The sequence below is a fragment of the Schistocerca cancellata genome, chromosome 2 (assembly GCF_023864275.1).
Source record: "Schistocerca cancellata isolate TAMUIC-IGC-003103 chromosome 2, iqSchCanc2.1, whole genome shotgun sequence".
NCBI lineage: Eukaryota > Metazoa > Arthropoda > Insecta > Orthoptera > Acrididae > Schistocerca > Schistocerca cancellata.
The window spans coordinates 199473139-199494418 of record NC_064627.1 but is presented as its reverse complement, the minus strand read 5'-3'; the positions used below and the strand labels follow the sequence as shown (position 1 = coordinate 199494418).

The 21280-nt window shown below is 38.5% G+C and overlaps 1 protein-coding gene across 1 annotated transcript in view; it reads right to left on the bottom strand.

Moving 5' to 3' along the window:
* Positions 1–4081: 4081 nt before the first annotated feature.
* Positions 4082–21280, bottom strand: part of LOC126161521 (cullin-associated NEDD8-dissociated protein 1) — a 172888-nt gene continuing 155689 nt past the window's right edge. The window contains exons 20-22 of the mRNA XM_049917431.1: positions 19628–19871; positions 18716–18862; positions 4082–4624 (exon numbers count right to left, since the gene is read on the bottom strand). Of these exons, the coding sequence (XP_049773388.1) occupies positions 4494–4624; positions 18716–18862; positions 19628–19871 (522 nt within the window). The 3' untranslated portion in view covers positions 4082–4493. The remainder of the gene's footprint in view (positions 4625–18715; positions 18863–19627; positions 19872–21280) is intronic.

Sequence of the window (21280 nt, the reverse complement as noted above, 5' to 3'; positions counted from 1 at the left end):
GTCTGCAAACCCTAAGGTAAGGTTGGTGAAGTTATCAACAGCCTATAGGAATATGTGGTCCCTGATGCCTGTGAGCTCATGAATCACTGTCTTGTGACCACTTACTTCAGGTGGAAAGGACAGTGTTATGAACCGATTTTCAGTGTAGCTATGGGATTCCTGTTCTCACCAGTTGCAGCAAGCATATTTATGGATGCATTTAAAAAATCAGCAATACAGCCCATATCATGATGCTCCAAATGCTTGCATTGGCAAGCAGATTACATTTGTGAAATTTAAAACTTTCCCAGGAAATGAAATGTTTGAAGAGATTTCGGCAGACAGTACTCAATGGCTCACCTGAAGATGACTGGCAGGCATCCAGCTGAAATATCATGGAGTGAAGTTTACGACAACCGGCAAAAATCCTGAAATCTCTTCAAACGAGATGCAACATTTGTTTCAAGTGGCCACACAGTGAATAGGAACTGCACAACTTCCACTACCATGTTAACCAAAAGCATTCTAATATCTCATACACAGCGGAAGCAGAAACTGAAAGGAGCAATGTACTACCCTTTCTTAATGTGGAAATAATAGTCCATTCACCGACAGAGTATACAGGAACCAAGAGAACACACTGAATCACTGATGCAGCACACTTGGGGGCAAACTGCAGCAAATTCAATAGACTTTCATTGGAATGACTGAAACAACAAGTACAATATGTGGCATTATGACATCACAGAATAAATCTGGAAAGGATCAGGAGGTAGATCAAAGGCATGTTGTTGTGCTACTGTTTGTGGATGATGCCGGTAAATGTGTGGGATAGGTGCTCTACCAAGTGAGCATAATGCCAATCTACTGAAGTGGAAACAAAATTGGAAATGTACCAGGCTCTGTGAAGGACACTATCAATAGGCCGAAAAAGTCTGGATTATTAAGTTTCCTGTAAGTGTAGAATAGTTTACACCAATAAGACTGAGGAGCCTATTAATCCCTGTCTAACAGAAAATTAAAGGCAAACATGGGTTGGACAACATAGTAAGCTAGCAGTGGACAAACATCATGAGTGTGGCAGTAAGTGTAGCAGATAATAACTGATGTTTTCTTGGCCACCACTGGTTATTGTGGAAGCCAAATAATACATCACTGTAAAGGCTTGCCACTTTTCAGCAATACTAGGCATCAGCAATTAAAAATTACTTCCACTAAAGGTTTTCAGCTGCCACCTTCCCTCTCCTGCCATCCAATCAACTACATATTTCAATTCATATTCTTGATAGACTGAATATGATTAAGATGAAATCACACTTTATAAAATCTGAAGCCAAAAAAATAATTCCCCGACATAAGCATGTTAAAATGATGTCACTGATTCACACTCACTTTACATGTTTGCCCTGTACCTCACAGATGGGTGTTTATTTCTTGGTGTCCATTTTTGTGCTTCAAAATACCTTTCTGTTTCCTATGTGTACATACTGGTTCAAAAAGAGATTGAAGTTCATGCACAATGTGGAAGCATGAGTGTTACGTACTTGTTTCACCTTGTCAGTTCAGTTCACACAGTGGCATTTGCTGGTAGGGAACTGTATTCTGTTTTTTTATGGACAAGGTAAGCAACAAGCGAGTTGTGATTAGTTAACTCATTATATTTATATAAGTAATGGCAATAATTAGGCAGATGTAATGGTTTCCACAGGCATTTGTCAGCCAGGCTCACAGGAGGAGAAAAAGTGGGGCACTTCTTTGCAAATCCTCTGTTGAAACTAAACTGAAAGCTGAGGGTGACATCACACCGAATACACAAAACCATTTGTGAGAAAGAGTGGGAAAACTTATTTGCTTAACACACACCAAAGTTTTCTTTGCACACAATGCGTTGTTATACAACTGTTTTCATTAATAATATATTTGTTTTATTTAAAAGCAATTTTCATCTAAATGCTGTTAAGTATTTTTAACTGCTGAGTGTTGAAAAAGACCCAGAAGCCATAAGACTTTTCTCTTTAACAATTTCTTCTGTATTATATAGAAATTCTTGAACAGAAGTAAGTGGTCAGTCAGAAATTGTCTATGCAATCTTTTGTTCCCGTGATACATTCCACACCATAAAGTTTATTGTGATATGATCTACAAAAAATAACTAACTATAGAAACACGAATTGCTTCCTACTTGGTCATACTGCTAATTACTAGTTAACAAGGCTGGAAGGAGGAAGTTTTCAGCTGCTATTATTGTTTATAGGGCTAGTGTGATGTCTCTCATAGACGAGTGCTGGACACATATATCATCTGTAAACATTTTTAAACTAATGATACTCTTTACCACAGAACAAACTATGCACTGATTTGTTGACAAGGGGTGACATAGTGTATGTGCTGATTTCCAAAATGCACCCTCCATCAGAATATCATCATCATAGAGCAGATATACGAACGAAAGTCCAACATATGCAGCATAATTTGTTTACGGTGCCTGGAAATGGTACAGGCAATCTGCATTTTTTCACAAGTGGTGAGTATATATACTGTAGATATATTGCTTGGAAGTTATTTGAGAATGGCGCACTATAGGTTGGATCTATACCTATCCAAACCTTGCTGCAGAACTGGAGGCTATGAAAGAACGAAGGCTAGATGATACACTGATGTAAACCACATCTTGTTTTTGTACGCTGAATTTGACAAAGAAAGATTGGAATTTAGACTTTGATGAGTATAGATTACCTCCTCCCTCAAACAGCATTTTCTCTTTTTGTTTCTATAGACAGTTGCCTGTATAAAGTGACTGTCAATTTTCTTAAGACTCCATGGGAACTTTGTAGGAATCATATTTTCATTTATCAGTTATCACTAATTATTAATTTACTAATTATTAATTTTAAGAAGTAGTGTGAATTCTTAACATAAATATATCTAGTTTACTTATCATTGTATTTGTTAAACATTTATTGAAGGGAAAAAACTGATGGCTTGAGCTTTCATTTCTGTGAATATGCACTTTTGCATTTTCTCTGTACTCTATGTGAACATGTGTTCTCGATGTCTAAATAGAGTACAATCTCTGGAGGTCAAATAAACAAACATGCTGGACAACAATGGAACAAAATTGGACAAAGATTTTTTGAATGAAACCACAGCAATTGCGTGAACTGATCCAGAAAACCACACAAGAGTCAAACCAGACAGATCGAAATCCGATTTAACTATCTCCTTTCCCCACTTCTTTCAAACATATGCCCTGCGTCATCATAATCGTGCCACTTTGCTCAGACTGGTGGCAATGAAACAGTTCATATGAGCACAACAAAAACATTTGAGCTCATTACTTTTAGCAGTAAATAGCTTCAGAGAGCAATGTGATTTTTTCTAACCTCTAACCAGCAGTTGAAGTATAGGACATTGAAGCATCACACAACAAAGTAATACATGAAGCTATTTTCCATTGTTTATGGTGCCAGGAACTCTTACACGTGCTCTGCATTTTTTCACAAGTGGTGTATGGTACGATATAGTGTTTTCAGTGGATACATTGCTCAGAAGTTATTTGAAAATGACACGCATGTCCAGGCTTTCAGAACAAGCTCATATCATGGTTCCATATAAAGCAAGTGTGATGGTATTACAAAACTTAAAAAAATTCAGCAACTAAGAAACAAGAAAAGATTTACTGTTTTATTAAAGAGTATTCCTCCTATTCATTTTATTTTACAATTTTGTTCATTGTACCTCAAAGTTCAGAATTGGATCAGTTACAGAAGATACAACAGAATGGATAAGGAAGATGAATTTGTGAGTAACAGATTATAATTACAAATGGCTCACTGAAAACTGGAAAAAATACACTAGCATCAAGATGTTTTGCATTTGTAATGCCTAAGAAAATAGCTCCCTTACACATTCCATTAAATTAAAAAATAACAGGTGGAGATTTTACCAAGCAAAGTGCTATAAAATCTGTTTTACATTAACCAACAAGGAGTTTCTGTTATGAGGTATACCCGTGTACATATGAAGCTCTGCTATTAAATTATTAATAATGCATACAAATCACACAGCACTGTCATACTTCCAGATAAGTTCTCAACACAAATCAAAGTTTACTTATATTTTATTAAACATGAGTAGTACATAAGACAAATCATCACATTCAAGTTTCAGTAAGAACAACACACCAGTCATTTGAACAACAAAGTTTATGTTGTTGTCTCATTATGACTTTCAATTTGGAAAATTTAACTGCTGCAACATATGCTCCAGTATGAATGATCACAGGAAAACAAAATTTAACAGCTATGTTCTTGTGATACAGTTTGTTTTTTAAATATGCCTACAATGTTAGTTGCAACAGCACATCACAATCCTCCTTGTACTGATCACAAGTCTCTGGCAAACTTAGGGAGTTCCAACATTCTCCAAGTTCACTGTATCCCACATCTGCATAAGCCTGGCTCCTACTACAGGCGTTTAGTAGGTATTGGGAGACCAAGGCCAAAGTTAAATGCTCAGCTGAGATCCATTAGATTTGATTCTTGAGCAGGACCAGATGAATCCTTTTGAATTGATTCAAATATTGACAACAGTTCAGGATTTCCTTTAATTTGTGTAACAAAATCTGTTAGGTGTGGATTTTTATCTGTAATCACAAAATAAAAAATATGTACTTTGTGGTTCAAGTTACACAAATATATGCATTTACTTATTAACTGTCACTAATTAAGACTAGGATAATGGAAAGTTTTTCATGGAATATAAAAAGTAGAGAGAGTAAACAACTCACCAAATAGTTGAGTTGCTGAGTAATCAATAGACACAAACAAGACTGGGAATATTACTACTTTTCATTCTAGGTCTCTTATGTGCCTCTCAACCACTCACTCAATGCTTATACTATTCACTGAGTAGTTGCCTTTACTCTTTCCATCATTTTTAATTAAACAGTATATTACTTCTTTATTCACATGTTTAGCAACCCAGTATAAAAAAAATCACACAATTCAATTTATTTCACAAACGATCAGAATGGGTACTCCAAGATAATAATGAATTAAAATACAATTTATTTATGCCACTAACTCAGCCATAATAAAGAACCTACTTTATTTTCAGTCTTGCTACCTCACTGATTACTGGCAGGAGTACTTCAAGCATAAATGTATTAGTAAAAACATGTTATTCCAGAAAAGCTCTTTTTCAATTTTGATGTTGTATGGTATCAAATATTAACAATTACTGAGCAAAATTACTGTGTTATATTTGATGGGACCACAATGTGTGTTCCCAAAATGGATGAAAAGAATGACCACTGCACCTATCAGCAATTTTAGTGCATTCTTGATACTAGACAGGTGACAGTCAATCAAGTTTTACACAAGGAGAGATTGCTGCTCGCCATATAGCGGAGATACGCACAACAAAAAGACTTAAAGAAGTAAGATTTTGGCCAAAAAGCCTTCTTCCAAATTAAACACACACACACACACACACACACACACACACACACACACACACACACACACACACACACCGCTCACACCCCCATGACTATTATCTCTGCCTGGGGAGATCAGAGTCTGGCCTTGGCAACCACAGACAGTGGTTGTGTGTGAGAGTTGTGTTTGTGTATGTGTATGTTTAATTCTGAAGAAGCTTACTTGTTTAACAGCCCCTGTCATGCCTATCTGCGACTCAACATCTCCACTACATGGTGAGTAGCAATCTTTTTCATAATACTTTCATTATTCCATACTGGATTTTCCACACAAGAATTTTTACATCAAGAAGATTTGTTATTGAAGTTCAGTATTAGACATTCTGGCAAGAGAAGATAGGCAGACTTCCATCCACTCAAGTCCAAATCAACTTTGAACACCTGCACCCACCTTAAGCTCAGATAACATGCAACATGTTATTTTCTTCTCATTCCCAAAGTGAAATAAATCATTCGATTTTGAGTCGCTGAAAAGACAGTACTTACAAGGAACCTCAAAGGTGGCCTACAACGGCACCTTTTAACAAAGGGACAACACCTACTTGCCGTCATTGATTTTATCCTGCTCTATGGTATATGCAGGGCTTTGCCAGAAAAGAAAGTGACAAAAGTGGGAGCTGCAGATGACTGAGCTTTCTGAAATAATAGCAGTTTTGACACAGGTCAGGTGAGGCATGGGTCACATATGTTAGTATAGTTGCCAGGCAGCATGTAGTGCAGCAGAAAGAGTAGAGGACAGTAAACCAATGGTCATGGGGTAGAGTCCCTAAGCAGATACTGTTTTTTATTTTAAATATTTATATTATTTACATGGCAAATAAAGGAGAACAATGCTCAATATTGTGTTTATTAATATGTTCATATTAAAGACATGAAAAGTGTAGGCAAAGCAAAATCTGGAATTTCCAAAAAAGGATTCCACTTACAGTGCCCACAATGGCTCTGCAAGTAGCTTTCCAAGACAGGATTGTAGTTAAAGCAAACAAGACTGTGTCCCATTAGTTTCAATTTGCCCTTTGAGCAGCCCTCGAAAGCTGCGTAGTACAGTAGGTTGATGGTCGAGACAGAAAAAGGTATCAACCCAAGATGACTGTATCAAAATATATTCCAATGTACGTCACCAGCTATCCTCGCCAATATCTGGCAAAACGATGTGTTACTCGTGGTTTGCTGCCAAACTATGTGATAAGGGGGAGCCTTTTATGAATGTAAAGCAAATTTGTTTTTCTAAAGAAACTTTAAAACAACCATGTCATTGCAAAAAGTGTTCACAACATGTCAAGATTCCAAGACAATTACTGCTTCCCCTGTTCTTACGATGAATATTATCCCACCATGTGTAAATCATCAACTGTACAATAATTAAAAACACACAATTTTACTTGCAATGTTCTCGTGTGCACCTCAAGGCCCTTCCTGGAAATTCATTTAGAATCACAATTTTTTCTTCATCCTTCTTTTTTATGCATTTTATGAAAATATTAATAAAGATAATATACTGAGTATTACTTCAGATTATCTGCTGTGTAAATAACATAAAAAATTGAAAATTAAAAAAGTTTCTGCTTAGGGACTTGACCCTATGACCATTTGTATACCACCCTCTACTCTTTCTGCTGTGCGCTGCCCCATGCAACCACAAAAACATAAATGGCTCATGCCTCATCAACTTGCAGCAGATACAGATATGCTTCTTTTAAGTAACTGCTTGGCCACCTAACTCCCACTTTCGGCAATCATTTCTGGCCAAGCCCTGCATATACCATAAATTTGGATGAAATTGGTGATGACAAGTTGGCAAAGCCTCTTTGTAAGACAGTTGAATTGACACACCACTACCTATATCTTTAATCACAGTACTTTCAAAGGATGTAGAAGTGTGTCTTAGAATAGCAGGCATTCGAGCTTTTTTTCTATGGGCTGAGAGTCACTCTGATAAATAGCAGAAGCAACAGTCTAAACTACAATCATCATCAATTTCCAATGGAAGAACAAAGCACTCTTAAAATTACTCACAATGCATGTGACAAATGCACTGCATGTCACCACAGACACAACAATATGCTGAATATTGTCACTGGATCAAATTGTTTCCGAGATTTGCGGCAAGTAAACCTGCTTCCATCTATTGTCCCACTTAAGTTCCAACAGTGGCTAGTTTTCAAGGAATTTTAAGATTCTAACCATTCTAAGTTGTTAGTTCTATTTACCCACATAATAACAAGACTGAAGTTTATGCATACTCCAATAAATAATATATGCACAAATGGGGAGGAGGAGGGGAGAGGCACAGGGAAAGGCATGGGGGGAGGGATGGGGGGAGGGGGGGAGGGGGAGAGGGAGAGGGAGGGGGAGGGGGAGGGGGCGGGGGAGAGGGAGGGGGAGGGGGCGGGGGAGAGGGAGGGGGAGGGGGGAGAATGCAACAGTGAAACAACAGCTTGTGGTGTAGAAGATGATATAATATTAATTGGTAAGAAATTTGCTTTTGACAACAAAAATTCTATAAGGTTTGATCATAAATCCTTTAATTTCTCATGAGTCATTGCCATTACATTTGCTGTGAAACATTTAGTGTAACCAGTTCTTTGTCGTGAATTCAAGCAAATGTTAAGTTATTGGTACACACTAAAAAGAAATTTTTTATTAAAAAGTTGTAATAATAAATTGTGTGGCACTGGGTGTGAGCAGGGGACAAGGGAATCATACGGCAAATCTCACAAAATGACCTTAGTGTAAATTTTATCCATACATATGTGGCAGGTGTGTGTGTGTTTGGGGGGGGGGGGGGGGACTGGAATTTCTTTGTAAAAAGCATTTACTTTATTATCTTCTGGTAAACCTTCCGGGATGTAAGGTCGTGCTCCATGAAACTTTTCAGCTCCTAACGTTTCGTCCAGAGCTGCGCTGGACATCTTCAGAGGGGTGTTTCTCCTCCGGTGAGTCTTGCCGACTGACGGGTCGGACGTCTGAGAGAGACTTATATATCGTAGAAAGTGGGCGTGGCCAGAGTTACACGTGATCTGCAGAGATAATCTTTGTCAGAGATAAAACTTGACTATCGATCGTGATCTCGTCACGGATAAAACTGTCTAGCAATTCTGTAGTGCTACTGTCCAAATATCACTAAGTTTCATGGTCTCTTCTTTCTGAGACCTGTTAGAAATAGGTTCGTTTCAGCAGTTGCCAGAGAGCGCAGATAACAAGCGACACTGCACTTGGGTGGCTATCGTGACGTAGGAAGCCCGTTTGTACGTATGTGTAAAATATTGAAAGATCATACATTATGTCATTCAAGAAACAAGACATCAGAGGTTACTGCAAGAGCACCAGAATTTCGTGAACCATATTAAAATGTGCACATTTAAAGTGCATACTTAAAGGGCACATTCGTATGTCCAGATTCCCAATGAAGTAGACCTCGACCTGATATTAAGCTTTTCAGTGTGGTTTTCGAGATGTAAATTTTCTTGGAGCACCAGTACTGTATTAAATACAACTTGGCAAACAAATGGTAATGTGATGGGGAGCTATTAATGTCAGTGGGGGCTACTCTGGGAAGAAGGTAGAGATGGCAGAGGCTGCAAGTAAGATGGGGCTGGACGTTTTAGCTGTTAGTGACATTCGGGTAAGGGGTGAGAAAGAAGAGGAAGTGGGAGAATACAAGGTCTACCTGTCAGGAGTCAAAGCAGGAATAGCACAATGGGGTGCAGGGCTTTACATCAGGAAAGAAATGGAACTCAGCGTAGTTGCAATAAGGTATGTAAACGCACGACTGATGTGGATAGATTTGACAGTGTCTAGCAAGAAAATTAGGATTGTGTCAGTATATTCGCATTGTGAAGGGACAGCTCAAGATAAGATGGATAGTTTTTATGACGCACTCAGTGATGTAGTTGTTAGAGTAAAGGACAAGGACAGTGTTCTGCTCATGGGTGATTTTAATGCCAGGATTGGAAATCTAACAGAAGGGTATGAAAAGGTTATGGGTAAATTTGGAGAGGATATGGAGGCCAACAGGAACGGAAAACAACTCTTGGATTTCTGTGCCAGTATGGGCTTAGTAATCACAAACTCCTTTTTTAAACATAAGAACATTCACCGGTATACTTGGGAAGGCAGGGGAACCAGATCTGTCATTGACTATATAATAACAGATCAGGAATTCAGGAAGGCTGTGAGGGACACACGTGTATTCAGGGGATTCTTTGATGACACTGATCATTATTTAATCTGCAGTGAAATTGGGATTGTGAGGTCGAAAGTGCAGGAGGTCAGGTCCATATGTAGGAGGATAAGAGTGGAGAAACTTCAGGATAAGGAAATCAGGCACAAGTACATAACAGCAATCTCAGAAAGGTACCAGTGAGTTGAATGTAGTCAATTACAGTCATTGGGAAAGGAATGGACAAGGTACAGGGACACAGTACTAGAAGTGGCTAAAGAATGTCTTGGAACAGTAGTGTGTAAAAGTAGGATGAAGCAAACAGCTTGGTGGAATGATACAGTCAAGGCAGCCTGTAAAAGGAAAAAGAAGGCGTATCAAAAATGGCCACATACCAGAACCCAGGTCGACAGAGAAAGTTATGTTGAAGAAAGAAACAAAGCCAAACAGATAATTGCAGCATCCAAGAAGAAATCGTGGGAAGACTTTGGAAACAGGTTGGAGACTATGGGTCAAGCTGCTGGAAAACCATTCTGGAGTGTAATTAGCAGTCTTCGAAAGGGAGGTAAGAAGGAAATGACAAGTATTTTGGACAGGTCAGGAAAACTGCTGGTGAATCCTGTGGATGCCTTGGGCAGATGGAGGGAATATTTTGAAGAGTTGCTCAATGTAGGTGAAAATACGAGCAGTAATGTTTCAGATTTCGAGGTAGAATGGGACAGGAATGATGATGGAAATAGGATCACATTTGAGGAAGTGGAAAAAATGGTCAGTAGATTGCAGTGCAATAAAGCGGCTGGGGTGGATGAAATTAAGTCGGAACTCATCAAATGCAGTGGAATGTCAGGTCTTAAATGGCTACACATGATAATTGAAATGGCCTGGGAGTCCTGACAGGTTCCATCAGACTGGGTGAGAGCAGTAATCACACCAATCTTTAAACATGGAAACAGAAAAGATTGTAACAACTACAGAGGTATCTCTTTAATCAGCGTTGTGGGTAAAATCTTCTCCGGTATTGTTGAAAGGAAAGTGCAAGTATTAGTTAAGGACCCATTGGATGAAAATCAGTGCGGGTTTAGGCCTCTTAGAGGTTGTCAGGACCAGATCTTTAGCTTACGGCAAATAATGGAGAAGTGTTATGAGTGGAACAGGGAATTTTATCTATGCTTTATAGATCTAGAAAAGGCATATGACCGGGTTCCTAGGAGGAAGTTATTGTCTGTTCTACAAGATTATGGAATAGGAGGCAATCTTTTGCAAGCAATTAAAGGTCTTTGCATGGATAGTCAGACAGCAGTTAGAGTTGACGGTTAGAGTTCACGGTTCAGAGTAGTTTCAGGGGTAAGACAAGGCTGCAACCTGTCTCCACTGTTGTTCATATTATTTATGGATCATATGTTGAAAACAATAGACTGGCTGGGTGAGATTAAGATATGTGAACACAAAATAAGCAGTCTTGCATATGCAGATGACCTATTTGTTATGGCAGATTCGATTGAAAGTTTGCAAAGTAATATTTCGGAGCTAGATCAGAAATGTAAGGACTATGGTATGAAGATTAGCATCTCCAAAACGAAAGTAATGTCAGTGGGAAAGAAATATAAACGGATTGAGTGCCAAATAGGAGGAACAAAGTTAGAACAGGTGGACGGTTTCAAGTACTTAGGATGCATATTCTCACAGGATGGCAACATAGTGAAAGAACTGGAAGCGAGGTGTAGCAAAGCTAATGCAGTGAGCGCTCAGCTACGATCTACTCTCTTCTGCAAGAAGGAAGTCAGTACCAAGACTAAGTTATCTGTGCACCGTTCAATCTTTCGACCAAGTTTGTTGTACGGAAACGAAAGCTGGGTGGATTCAGGTTACCTTATCAACAAGGTTGAGGTTACGGATATGAAAGTAGCTAGGATGATTGCAGGTACTAGTAGATGGGAACAATGGCAGGAGGGTGTCCACAATGAGGAAATCAAAGAAAAACTAGGAATGAACTCTACAGATGTAGCAGTCAGGGTGAACAGGCTTAGATGGTGGGGTCATGTTACACGCATGGGAGAAGCAAGGTTACCCAAGAGACTCATGGGTTCAGCAGTAGAGGGTAGGAGGAGTCGGGGCAGGCCAAGGAGAAGGTACGTGGATTCGGTTGAGAATGATTTTGAGGTAATAGGTTTAACATCAAAAGAGGCACTAATGTTAGCACTGAATAGGGGATCATGGAGGAATTTTATAAGGGGGCTATGCTCCAGACTGAATGCTGAAAGGCACAATCAGTCTTAAATGATGATGATGATGATGATGATGAATGCCACACGTGCTAGAAAATGAAAACGTGCACTTGAAATGCAGCGAACAGTTGAAACTAGCCAATACTGTGGAATTAAACATTTCGTTTCGAATACATTGACTGTCTCTGCAGGAAAGGTTAACAAAAGTCAAATTTCTTTAGCAAACAGACAAAAATAACTTCGTTGTTCCGCAAGGCGATTAATGCTTGACTGTCAGAAAGGTGGAAATAAAATAAAATCTGAAACTAATGACATATTTCAGCCTTCCGTAATTATGTGAATGTGTTTTAATTCACTTGAGAGCTCCCAGCCACAGATATCCGTTTTGTTTTCATTTGACATGAGAGTAAACCAAGGGGAAACAGCAAAATCACTAAATGTGTACATAGGTCACGTGGAGACTATCAACTATAACTCAGACTGCTCTGCACATCAGCCCCGGATCTACAACATTTGCGAACTGGGTCAATTCTAAAAAAAAAAAATCAAATTTTCAAAATACGTTCATCTGGTAGCGGACATCTTTTCAGAAAAGTCTGAAACATAAAATATGTGTGTTCGAGGAAATGTAAGACATATTATTTGGTCTGAAGTATGCCAAAGTGCAGCGCCATGACTCTTCATAAACAATTTTTCTACCGCACGTCCAAACTATATTCAGGAGTGTGGAAATTGAAATGTCCTGTGGTGGCTCTCCTTCTCCCACTCGGCCGGTTTTGTGGTGGCTCTCCTTCTCCCACTCGGCCGGTTTAACAGCCGGCCCCTCTTAAAAAAAAATCTCACAATTAATAGGAGGATGGGATTCTTTGTAATCGAGTGAACAAGAACTCTTCAGAAAATCTGAACTCTCATTGCCTATTAGTTAATAACTTGCTGTTTTGTGTGACATAAAATTAAATATAGGATATATAAAACCAATACTGACATGAGTTAAGCAAGAAATTTTACATTTCTTCAAACCTTAGCTCCTAGCATTTTTTTCTCTCTAATCTTGCTACAGCTTTATATGGTGTGCTTTCCTTTCTGCAAAAGACTCTATTACCTCAAAGTTCGTCAAACGTTTTGCTACATGAAAAATCAAAATGTCGTTATCTAATACTGAAAAAGCTGTTAATACAAATAATACCCAAGACTGGTGTGGTTTCTCGATCTGATTACGTCTATTTTGTCACTGTGTGCTAGATAAAACAAAATAGGCCTTTCTAATATGGCAGCAATTTTGTAACACACCAAATAAACGAGACTGTTTTGGCAAAAATGGCCATTTTTATAACACGACTGAATATAATCCACAAAGTACCAATATCAAATGCCTACTAGGCCTACTACAAGCAAAAAGGTTTACGTTACGAAATAGTTTTACATTTCATTCATACGCACCAGCTTCTCAAGCACGAGATCGAAAAGTAGTATATGTCCCCGTTTCTTCTCCTTCCTCGTTCTAACAAACCATCTTGTCATCACCAATTCTGTAGCTATTGCTGCAACTGTCAAAATTTGTTCGCTGATTAACTTCACTAACCCTGCCAGAATCACAGGTTTAGTTATCCCACAATTGTTTTCCGGTTAGGCATTATTATGTGTTCGAACAACACGTTTTCCGTGTTACTCCCAGAATAGAACTTGCGCAGCTGCTAGCTGGGGACCGTACTACTGGTCCTTACTAGTGTAGCGATCTGGCCAAAAATTTTCTATCAAAATTTCATTTCCTTGGATGTACAGAGAAGATAATATGTAATCTTTCTCACCTGTTACTCCTGTCAGTCATTTATTTCCATTCTGGTAGTCTGAATCTATGGGTTTCGCTAGTAATTATAACAATGCTGATTATTCGCAAACCCAATCAACCACATAATCAGACAGCAATTGGCATTCATCCGTTCGGCTTTACTCCCTCAATTCGTATAGCCCCGTCCCATTTTGTCTGTGGAAAGTTTATTTCAAGAGGCGACGAGGATTCTCCTGACAGAGACATCACGTACACTATGCATGCATTCATAAGTAAACCTATGATTCATTCAGAAACCAACTTAAAATGTGTTCAAAAATATTCAAAAACTATCAGGGAAGCATTTCAAAATCATACGAATAATCGATAGACAAACATGATGATAGGCACTTCGTGAAACAAGTTTTTTTTCCTCAAGAATATGAATTTGGCGCCCCCTTTTACTGGTAGACTGGAGGCAATTTGTTGTTATGAAGCACTGCATAGTCTTCCTAAAGCCTTTGACACATTTTCAATTGGCAGACCCTTGCAAGAGCACTGTGTGTGTTGTCGTATATGGCGCATTTCCTTTGCAATTTTAATTATTTTCGTTTTTTTCTGTCGTTTATGTTGTATTGTTGAAGTATTATTCTGCAGTAGTGGGATACAGTAATATCCTTTGTCAGAGTATCGGTTCTTACTAGTCAAAATTACAAAAGTCTAACTGAAAACTAAAGCAACAAAAAATTCCCAGAATTCTAAAAATATCCCGGGTTTTTCCCGGATCTCCCGGTTGTACCGGGTCATATACACCCTCATAGTAGTCTATGGCGTAAAGCGAGAGACTTGTTTGTTTGAAGAATATGGCGACTGCCCTGGAAAGGGAGGACTGTCTGTACAGACACTTGGCCTGGAAGACGTAGCAGATAACTGCAGAAGTTACATATGCGACATGCGACAAAAATAAATTTATTTAGAAAACTGTTGCCTTTGACAGTTTCACTGATGAACTTGGTAAATGGTCAGTGAAAGCAGTAACACACCAGTATCTGAAGAAATTGCAACAACAGCACATTGCAGAAGTGAAAGGGTGTGTAAAGGCTGAAGAACTATATTTAGTATTTCACTGTGATTTTGCTGAGAACTAGTCTTCATTCTCCCACAAGAAGTACAAGAGTATCATTGGAGTAATGACCAGGTTTCAATTTTTACAGGAGTGACATATTTTCAAATCAAGACCACAAGAATTGCAGTTACAAGTAATGACTCAGCACATGCTTTGCTAGTAATGTACAAAATTCTTAACTGTAAACATGGGCAGAGAAGATCATTTTTATTTCTGATGGTGCTCCTAGTCATTTTAAAAATCGTTACCAGCTGTTTGAATTGAGTAAGTCACTTGTGCTACCTGACTGGGTATACATTGCTACTGGTCATGGGAAGGGGCCTTGTGATGGTATAGAAGGCCCTCTGAAGCACCATGCTACAAAACAATCTTTTCAGACCAAATACAGCTGCGATTCAGAATGCTGAGGATTTCACGAGAGTCGTGAAATCTTACACATCCACAGCCCTCATTCTTTTGTCCAACAAGGAAATCGAAGAATTCCGTGAGCAGAAAAAAGAATGGGTCCAAACAAAGAACTCCTGTGAAAGGAATTCAGAAGAAACATTTTAGGACTCAAAGTGATGGGCGAACTCATATTGCATGCGCGTTAAAGAGCAAGAAAGAAGAAATTTCATTCGTTCAGCCAACACCTCAGAAGCAGCTGGCTAATATTCAGATTCACAACCTGAGAAGGGGGATGTCTGTAGCGTTTGTGTACGACTGTGACTGGTGGATTGCAGAGATTATTGACACCAGCTATCAGTTAAATGAAATTGTAGTGAACTTTATGCTACCACATGGACCAGCTGCTGGATACAGGTTTCCAGCTGAAAGACAGCAACCATACCATCAGTGCTCATTTCCTGTTCACAATGTTTTGAAGAATGTAAGTGCTCAAGTTCCTACTGCTTCAACAGGAAGACATCACTCTATATCAAATAAAGATACTGAAGCAGTGGACACATTTTTAGTTCATTGACTGGTTAATTCCAGTGTAAAACGTAGTGCACAGAAGTTGTATAAATTCAAGCCTTTAAGTCTTTGGACCTTTCACATACATTTTGGAACCATTTAAAATGCTTGAAAATGAGTCTCTTACTCATCTTTCAAAACTAAAATTATGTTAAATAAGGCTAGGCTTTGATTTTTATGAGTCTTATGTGATAATGCGGTAGTAAAACAGGTTTTATGTATGGCAAAAATTTCAACTGTTTATGAAACCTGTTCAACCTAAAAGAGTAAGCTCTCCTTTTCAGGGAATGTAGAACTATATGGTACTAATCAACAGAAAAAAAAAATCAAAATTTTATGGATTGGCATTAAAAAAAACCTTTACCATAAAGTATAAAATAAGTTCAGAATGCTATAGTGAAATAACTGACAGGTAAGTCCCAATGGAGGATTTCTTTGTAATCATAAAGCAATTATCTTTCAAATAAAAAAAGCCAACAAAATATCTAGAACTGTTCCAAGAAGCAAAATGTAGTGTGAGGAGGGCTATGCGAGAGGCGTTCAATGAATTCAAAAGTAAAGTTCTAGGTACTGACTTGGTAGAAAATCCTAAGACATTTGGTCTTATGTCAAAGCAGTAGGTGGATCAAAACAAAATGTCCAGATACTCTGTGACCAAAATGGTACTGAAACAGAGGATGACAGACTAAAGCCAAAATACAAAATGTCTTTTTCCAAAGCTGTTTCACAGAGGAAGACTGCACTGTAATTCCTTCTCTAGACTGTCGCACAAATGACAAAATGGTGGATTAGAAATAGATGACAGAGGGATAGAAAAACAATTAAAATCACTGAAAAGTGGAAAGGCCACTGGACCTGATGGGATACCAGTTCAATTTTACACAGAGTACGCGAAAGAACTTGCCCCCCTCCTTGCAGCGGTGTACTGTAGGTCTCTAGAAGAGCGTAGCGTTCCAAAAGATTGGAAAAGGGCACAGGTCATCCCCGTTTTCAAGAAGGGTCATTTAACAGATGTGCAGAACTATAGAACTATATCTCCAACGTCGATCAGTTATAGAATTTTGGAACACACATATTATGTTCGAGTATAATGACTTTTCTGGAGACTAGAAATCTACTCTGCAGGAATTAGCAAGGGTTTCGAAAAAGACGATCTTGTGAAAACCAGCTCACGCTATTCGTCCAAGAGACTCAGAGGGCCACAGAGACAGGTTCCCAGGTAGATACCGTGTTTCTTGACTTCCGCAAGGTGTTTGATACAGCTTCGCACAGTCGTTTAATGAACAAAGTAAGAGCATATGGACTAGCGGACCAGTTGAGTGATTGGATTGATGAGTTCCTAGATAGTAGAACGCAGCATGTCATCCTCAATGGAGAGAAGTCTTCCGAAGGAAGAGTGATTTCAGGTGTGCCGCAGGAGTGTTGTGGGACCGTTGTTATTCACAATATACATAAATGACCTTGTGGATAACGTCGGGGGTTCACTGAGGCTTTTTGCGGATGATGCTGTAGTATATTGAGAGGTTGTAACAATGGAAAATTCTAGTGAAATGCAGGAGGATCTGCAACAAACTGACGCATGGTGCAGGGAATGGCAATTGAATTTCAATGTTGACAAGTGTAATGTGCTGTGAATACGTAGAAAGAAAGATCCCTTATCGTTTAGCTACAATATAGCAGGTCAGCAACTGGAAGCAGTTAATTCCATAAATTATCTGGGAGTAGGCATTAGGAGTGATTTAAAATGGAATGACCATATAAAATTAATTGTTGGTAAAACAGATGCCTGACAGATTCATTGGTAGAATCCTAAGGAAATGCAGTCCGAAAACAAAGGAAGTAGGTTACAGTACACTTGTTCGCCCACTGTTTGAATACTGCTCACCGGTATGAGATCTGTACCAGATAGGGTTGATAGAAGGGATAGAGAAGATCCAACGGAGAGCAGCACGCTTCACTACAGAATCATTTAGTAATCGTGAAAGTGTTACAGAGATGATAGATAAACTCCAGTGGAAGACTCTGCAAGAGAGACACTCAGTAGCTCGGTACAGGCTTTTGTTGAAGTTTCGAGAACATACCTTCACCAAGCAGTCAAGCAGTATATTGCTCCCTCCTACGTATATCTCGCGAAGAGACCATGAGGATAAAATCAGAGAGATTAGAGCCCACACAGAGGCCTACCGACAATCTTTCTTTCCATGAACAATATGAGACTGGAATAGAAGGGAGAACTGACAGAGGTACTCAAGGTACCCCCCGCCACACACCATCAGGTGGCTTGCGGAGTATGGATGTAGATGTAGATACAGCATTTTAAATTTTTTTTTCCAAAATTCGCGTCTTCAAAATGGTATGTGCAGTGTCATCTTTGGAGGACTGTATCTCGGAACAACAAAAAAATACGTGTTCCTTACTTAGTCCTTCATTTTAACATATGCTAAATTCAATAACATTCGAGACTATGAAGGTAAGATTTTTTCCTGATTTATATGGACTATGTTGAAACAAAATTTCACAGCTGCATATTATTTGTAAGAAGTATTTCTCCTGTCACATCTGCACTGCATGCACACTCATAGAACTGCCACAGATATCACACTAGTCACTGTCTGGTGATGCTGCCTCGTAGAAAGACTCATGGGAGGTCCTACAACAACCCTCTGCCAGTGCAGCATTACAATTCCGGTTATTTTTGGGTACCCCCAACATATAACTGCCAACTTCAAAGGGCAATTTTATTGAAAAATAACGTAATTTAGATTTAAAAAACTATCTCAGTTAGGCCATCATGCAAACAATTGCACAATGTAAGCGGAACTTACTTTTTTACTGTTTATAAATAGCAGGCAACATGACAAACGAAAAAGATATAAATACACTATTGACATTTTAACTCTAGTATCACTTTCCACAAAATACTTACATTTTGATGAAATATGCTTCCAGTATTAAAAACAACATTATGCAACAATGTTACAGTTAATTTTAAATTCCATACCTGCATCAGGAACAGTAAGTAAGGAAGAGACAGCTCGCATTGCTGACCGTTTCAGTTCATCTTGCTTCTCATACTCCTGTTTAACAGAATTGGCTTTAACTTTCATTGTGCAGGTATTCCGCAGTGGCTCTATCAAACGTTCCAACCCTTAAAATGTGGGAAAGTAAAATTAAACAGAAACAGCTTACACAAAAAATAGGACTGAATAATTTTCAACAAGTGACTGAATAGCTAAACTTTCATTGTAACTGAACTGCTAGAAGTACTGATAGTACTATAATGCTTACAAATAATAACACTGAGGCAAATGTAATATTTACACATGAGAAATGAAGAACTACCATTATTATGAGCAAGACAGCATATTCTTTGCAGCAACAATCACTATGGAGGTGGTAGTGATGGGGGTCAGAACAGGTGGGAGGGACAGTGTGGCAAGGTGAGAGAGAGGAGGGGGCAGGATAGGGTGAGAAGAGAAAAGGGAAGGGAGGAATGCAAGAAAGGGGGAGGGAAGGGGGTAGGATAGGGTGAGAAGGTGTGACGCACAACAGGAGGATAGGGCAAGATGGTGCGTTGCACAGTAGAGAGATGCACGATCGGGTGGGGCAAGAGGCAAGATCGAGCAGGGAGGGAGGCAAGATAGGGTGGGAAGGGAAGTGGAAGATGGAGGGACAGGAAAGGAGAGAGTAGGGAGATAGGGAAAAAGAATACAGAATGAAGCAGAAGAGGACAAAAGAGATCCGACAACAGCACAGGAAGATAAATTCCGATGAAACAATTTTCTGTCTGAACTAACATTAAAGAAAACTTCAAGTAACCTTTCCACAACCAAAGTGTGTTTAAGAGAACAGATCAGTTTTAACTGTGTTACACAAAAACTTAGTCAGTATAAGTATGATATTCAGTACTTACTTTGTAGAACTGCAGTAGGACAAAGTTGCGCTAACCGGGCAACCATTAAATAAGTAAGCATTTTTATATCGTAATGATCTTTCAATCCATTCTCCACATGGTTTAAAAACTCAAAAATGTCAAGTCTGTCAAGACAAGAGTCAAGAAGAGTGTACATGCATTCAAATGCTGCTTTTCTGATGTCCAGTCCATCATCAACAGTATGTTTAAAAGGCCCCATCTCCACTTCTCGAATCAGTTCTTTCTGTTTTACACAAATGGAAACAATTAATTAGGAACAGGGTTGTTACAATAAAAATTTTACTTATCATACAACCAAAGCAGAAAGACATTTCTTTTGCTGATTACATTTCCATAGTTGAAGGCAAGGATAGTACTGCCACATATCTGACAACAGTAAACTTGACAGTCAATGGGAACACCTGCATTCTGATGTCATATGTTGTGTTTAAGGTCCCCCTCCCCCATAGCTTATGTCACACATGGCATAAGCAAAACCCAACGCCCTGTTTCAGTATGTGATTTGTAGCATAACAGAAGGAGTGGTTGCTTGTTTTATCATCAGATAATTGGAACCATCTTTTCCTGACAACACTGCTTCCAAATACTGTGACTAGGTAAGGTTCTGAAACAATACAACGAAATTAATCTACAACAATTTACTTCAAGCTGCATCCCATTTTTGTATACAGCACAATTTTACCTCGTACTCAAAGCCTAATCTTGTGACGGTACATCACATAAATGGACATTTGGAGAAAGGAAAAAAAAGTTTTTGTTATGCGAAATGTGAATCATAAATTATCTAAAGACTAAGTACGTCAGCGCGATGCATAACAAATAGTAAAGAATGTAAATTATTATTATCAAATATTGATGTAATTAATAACGAACCACTTTTTGTATAATCTCTGTGTAACATAGGCCTTGAAGATCACAGACAATGCTTTGACTGAACTCTCTCTCCTGTTTATGTTTCGTCTAGAGGTAGGCCACCATTGTAGCGCTGGATGATAATTAATGTATTTTTTTTTTGTATTTTTGGAAAATATAATAGAAATTGTTATTACAAAGTGTGTATTATTGACTTAGTTGTCACCTCTCATGGTCACAACCATTAATTCTCATTAACCAAGTTTTTTCATAAGTTCGAGTTGCGGGGAGCTCTTCTTCCCTAGCAGCATTTGGTGGGCCATTACGCTGACTATCTTTTACAATTAATGTTATAATATTAAATGTAAATGTGAGAGACTTCTTAATTTTGATATTTCATTAATTTCAGAGTAGTGAGAGATTTCATTCACTAAAATTCACAGCACTGAATGAGTTCAGTATATTGCATTTCGGCCGCTTAATGGCAGATGAGATTCTCTCCAGTTTTGCCTTGCAAATAGTGAACAAGAAATATTGAAAATCATTCCATTCAATAAGCTCCGCAATATCTCAGTTCATCTTTGTTAAATTTGGTACATAAATAACCATTCACTAAAATTCACAGCACTGAATGAGTTCAGTACATTGCATTTCGGCCGCTTAATGGCAGATGAGATTCTCTCCAGTTTTGCCTTGCAAATAGTGAACAAGAAATATTGAAAATCATTCCATTCAATAAGCTCCGCAATATCTCAGTTCATCTTTGTTAAATTTGGTACA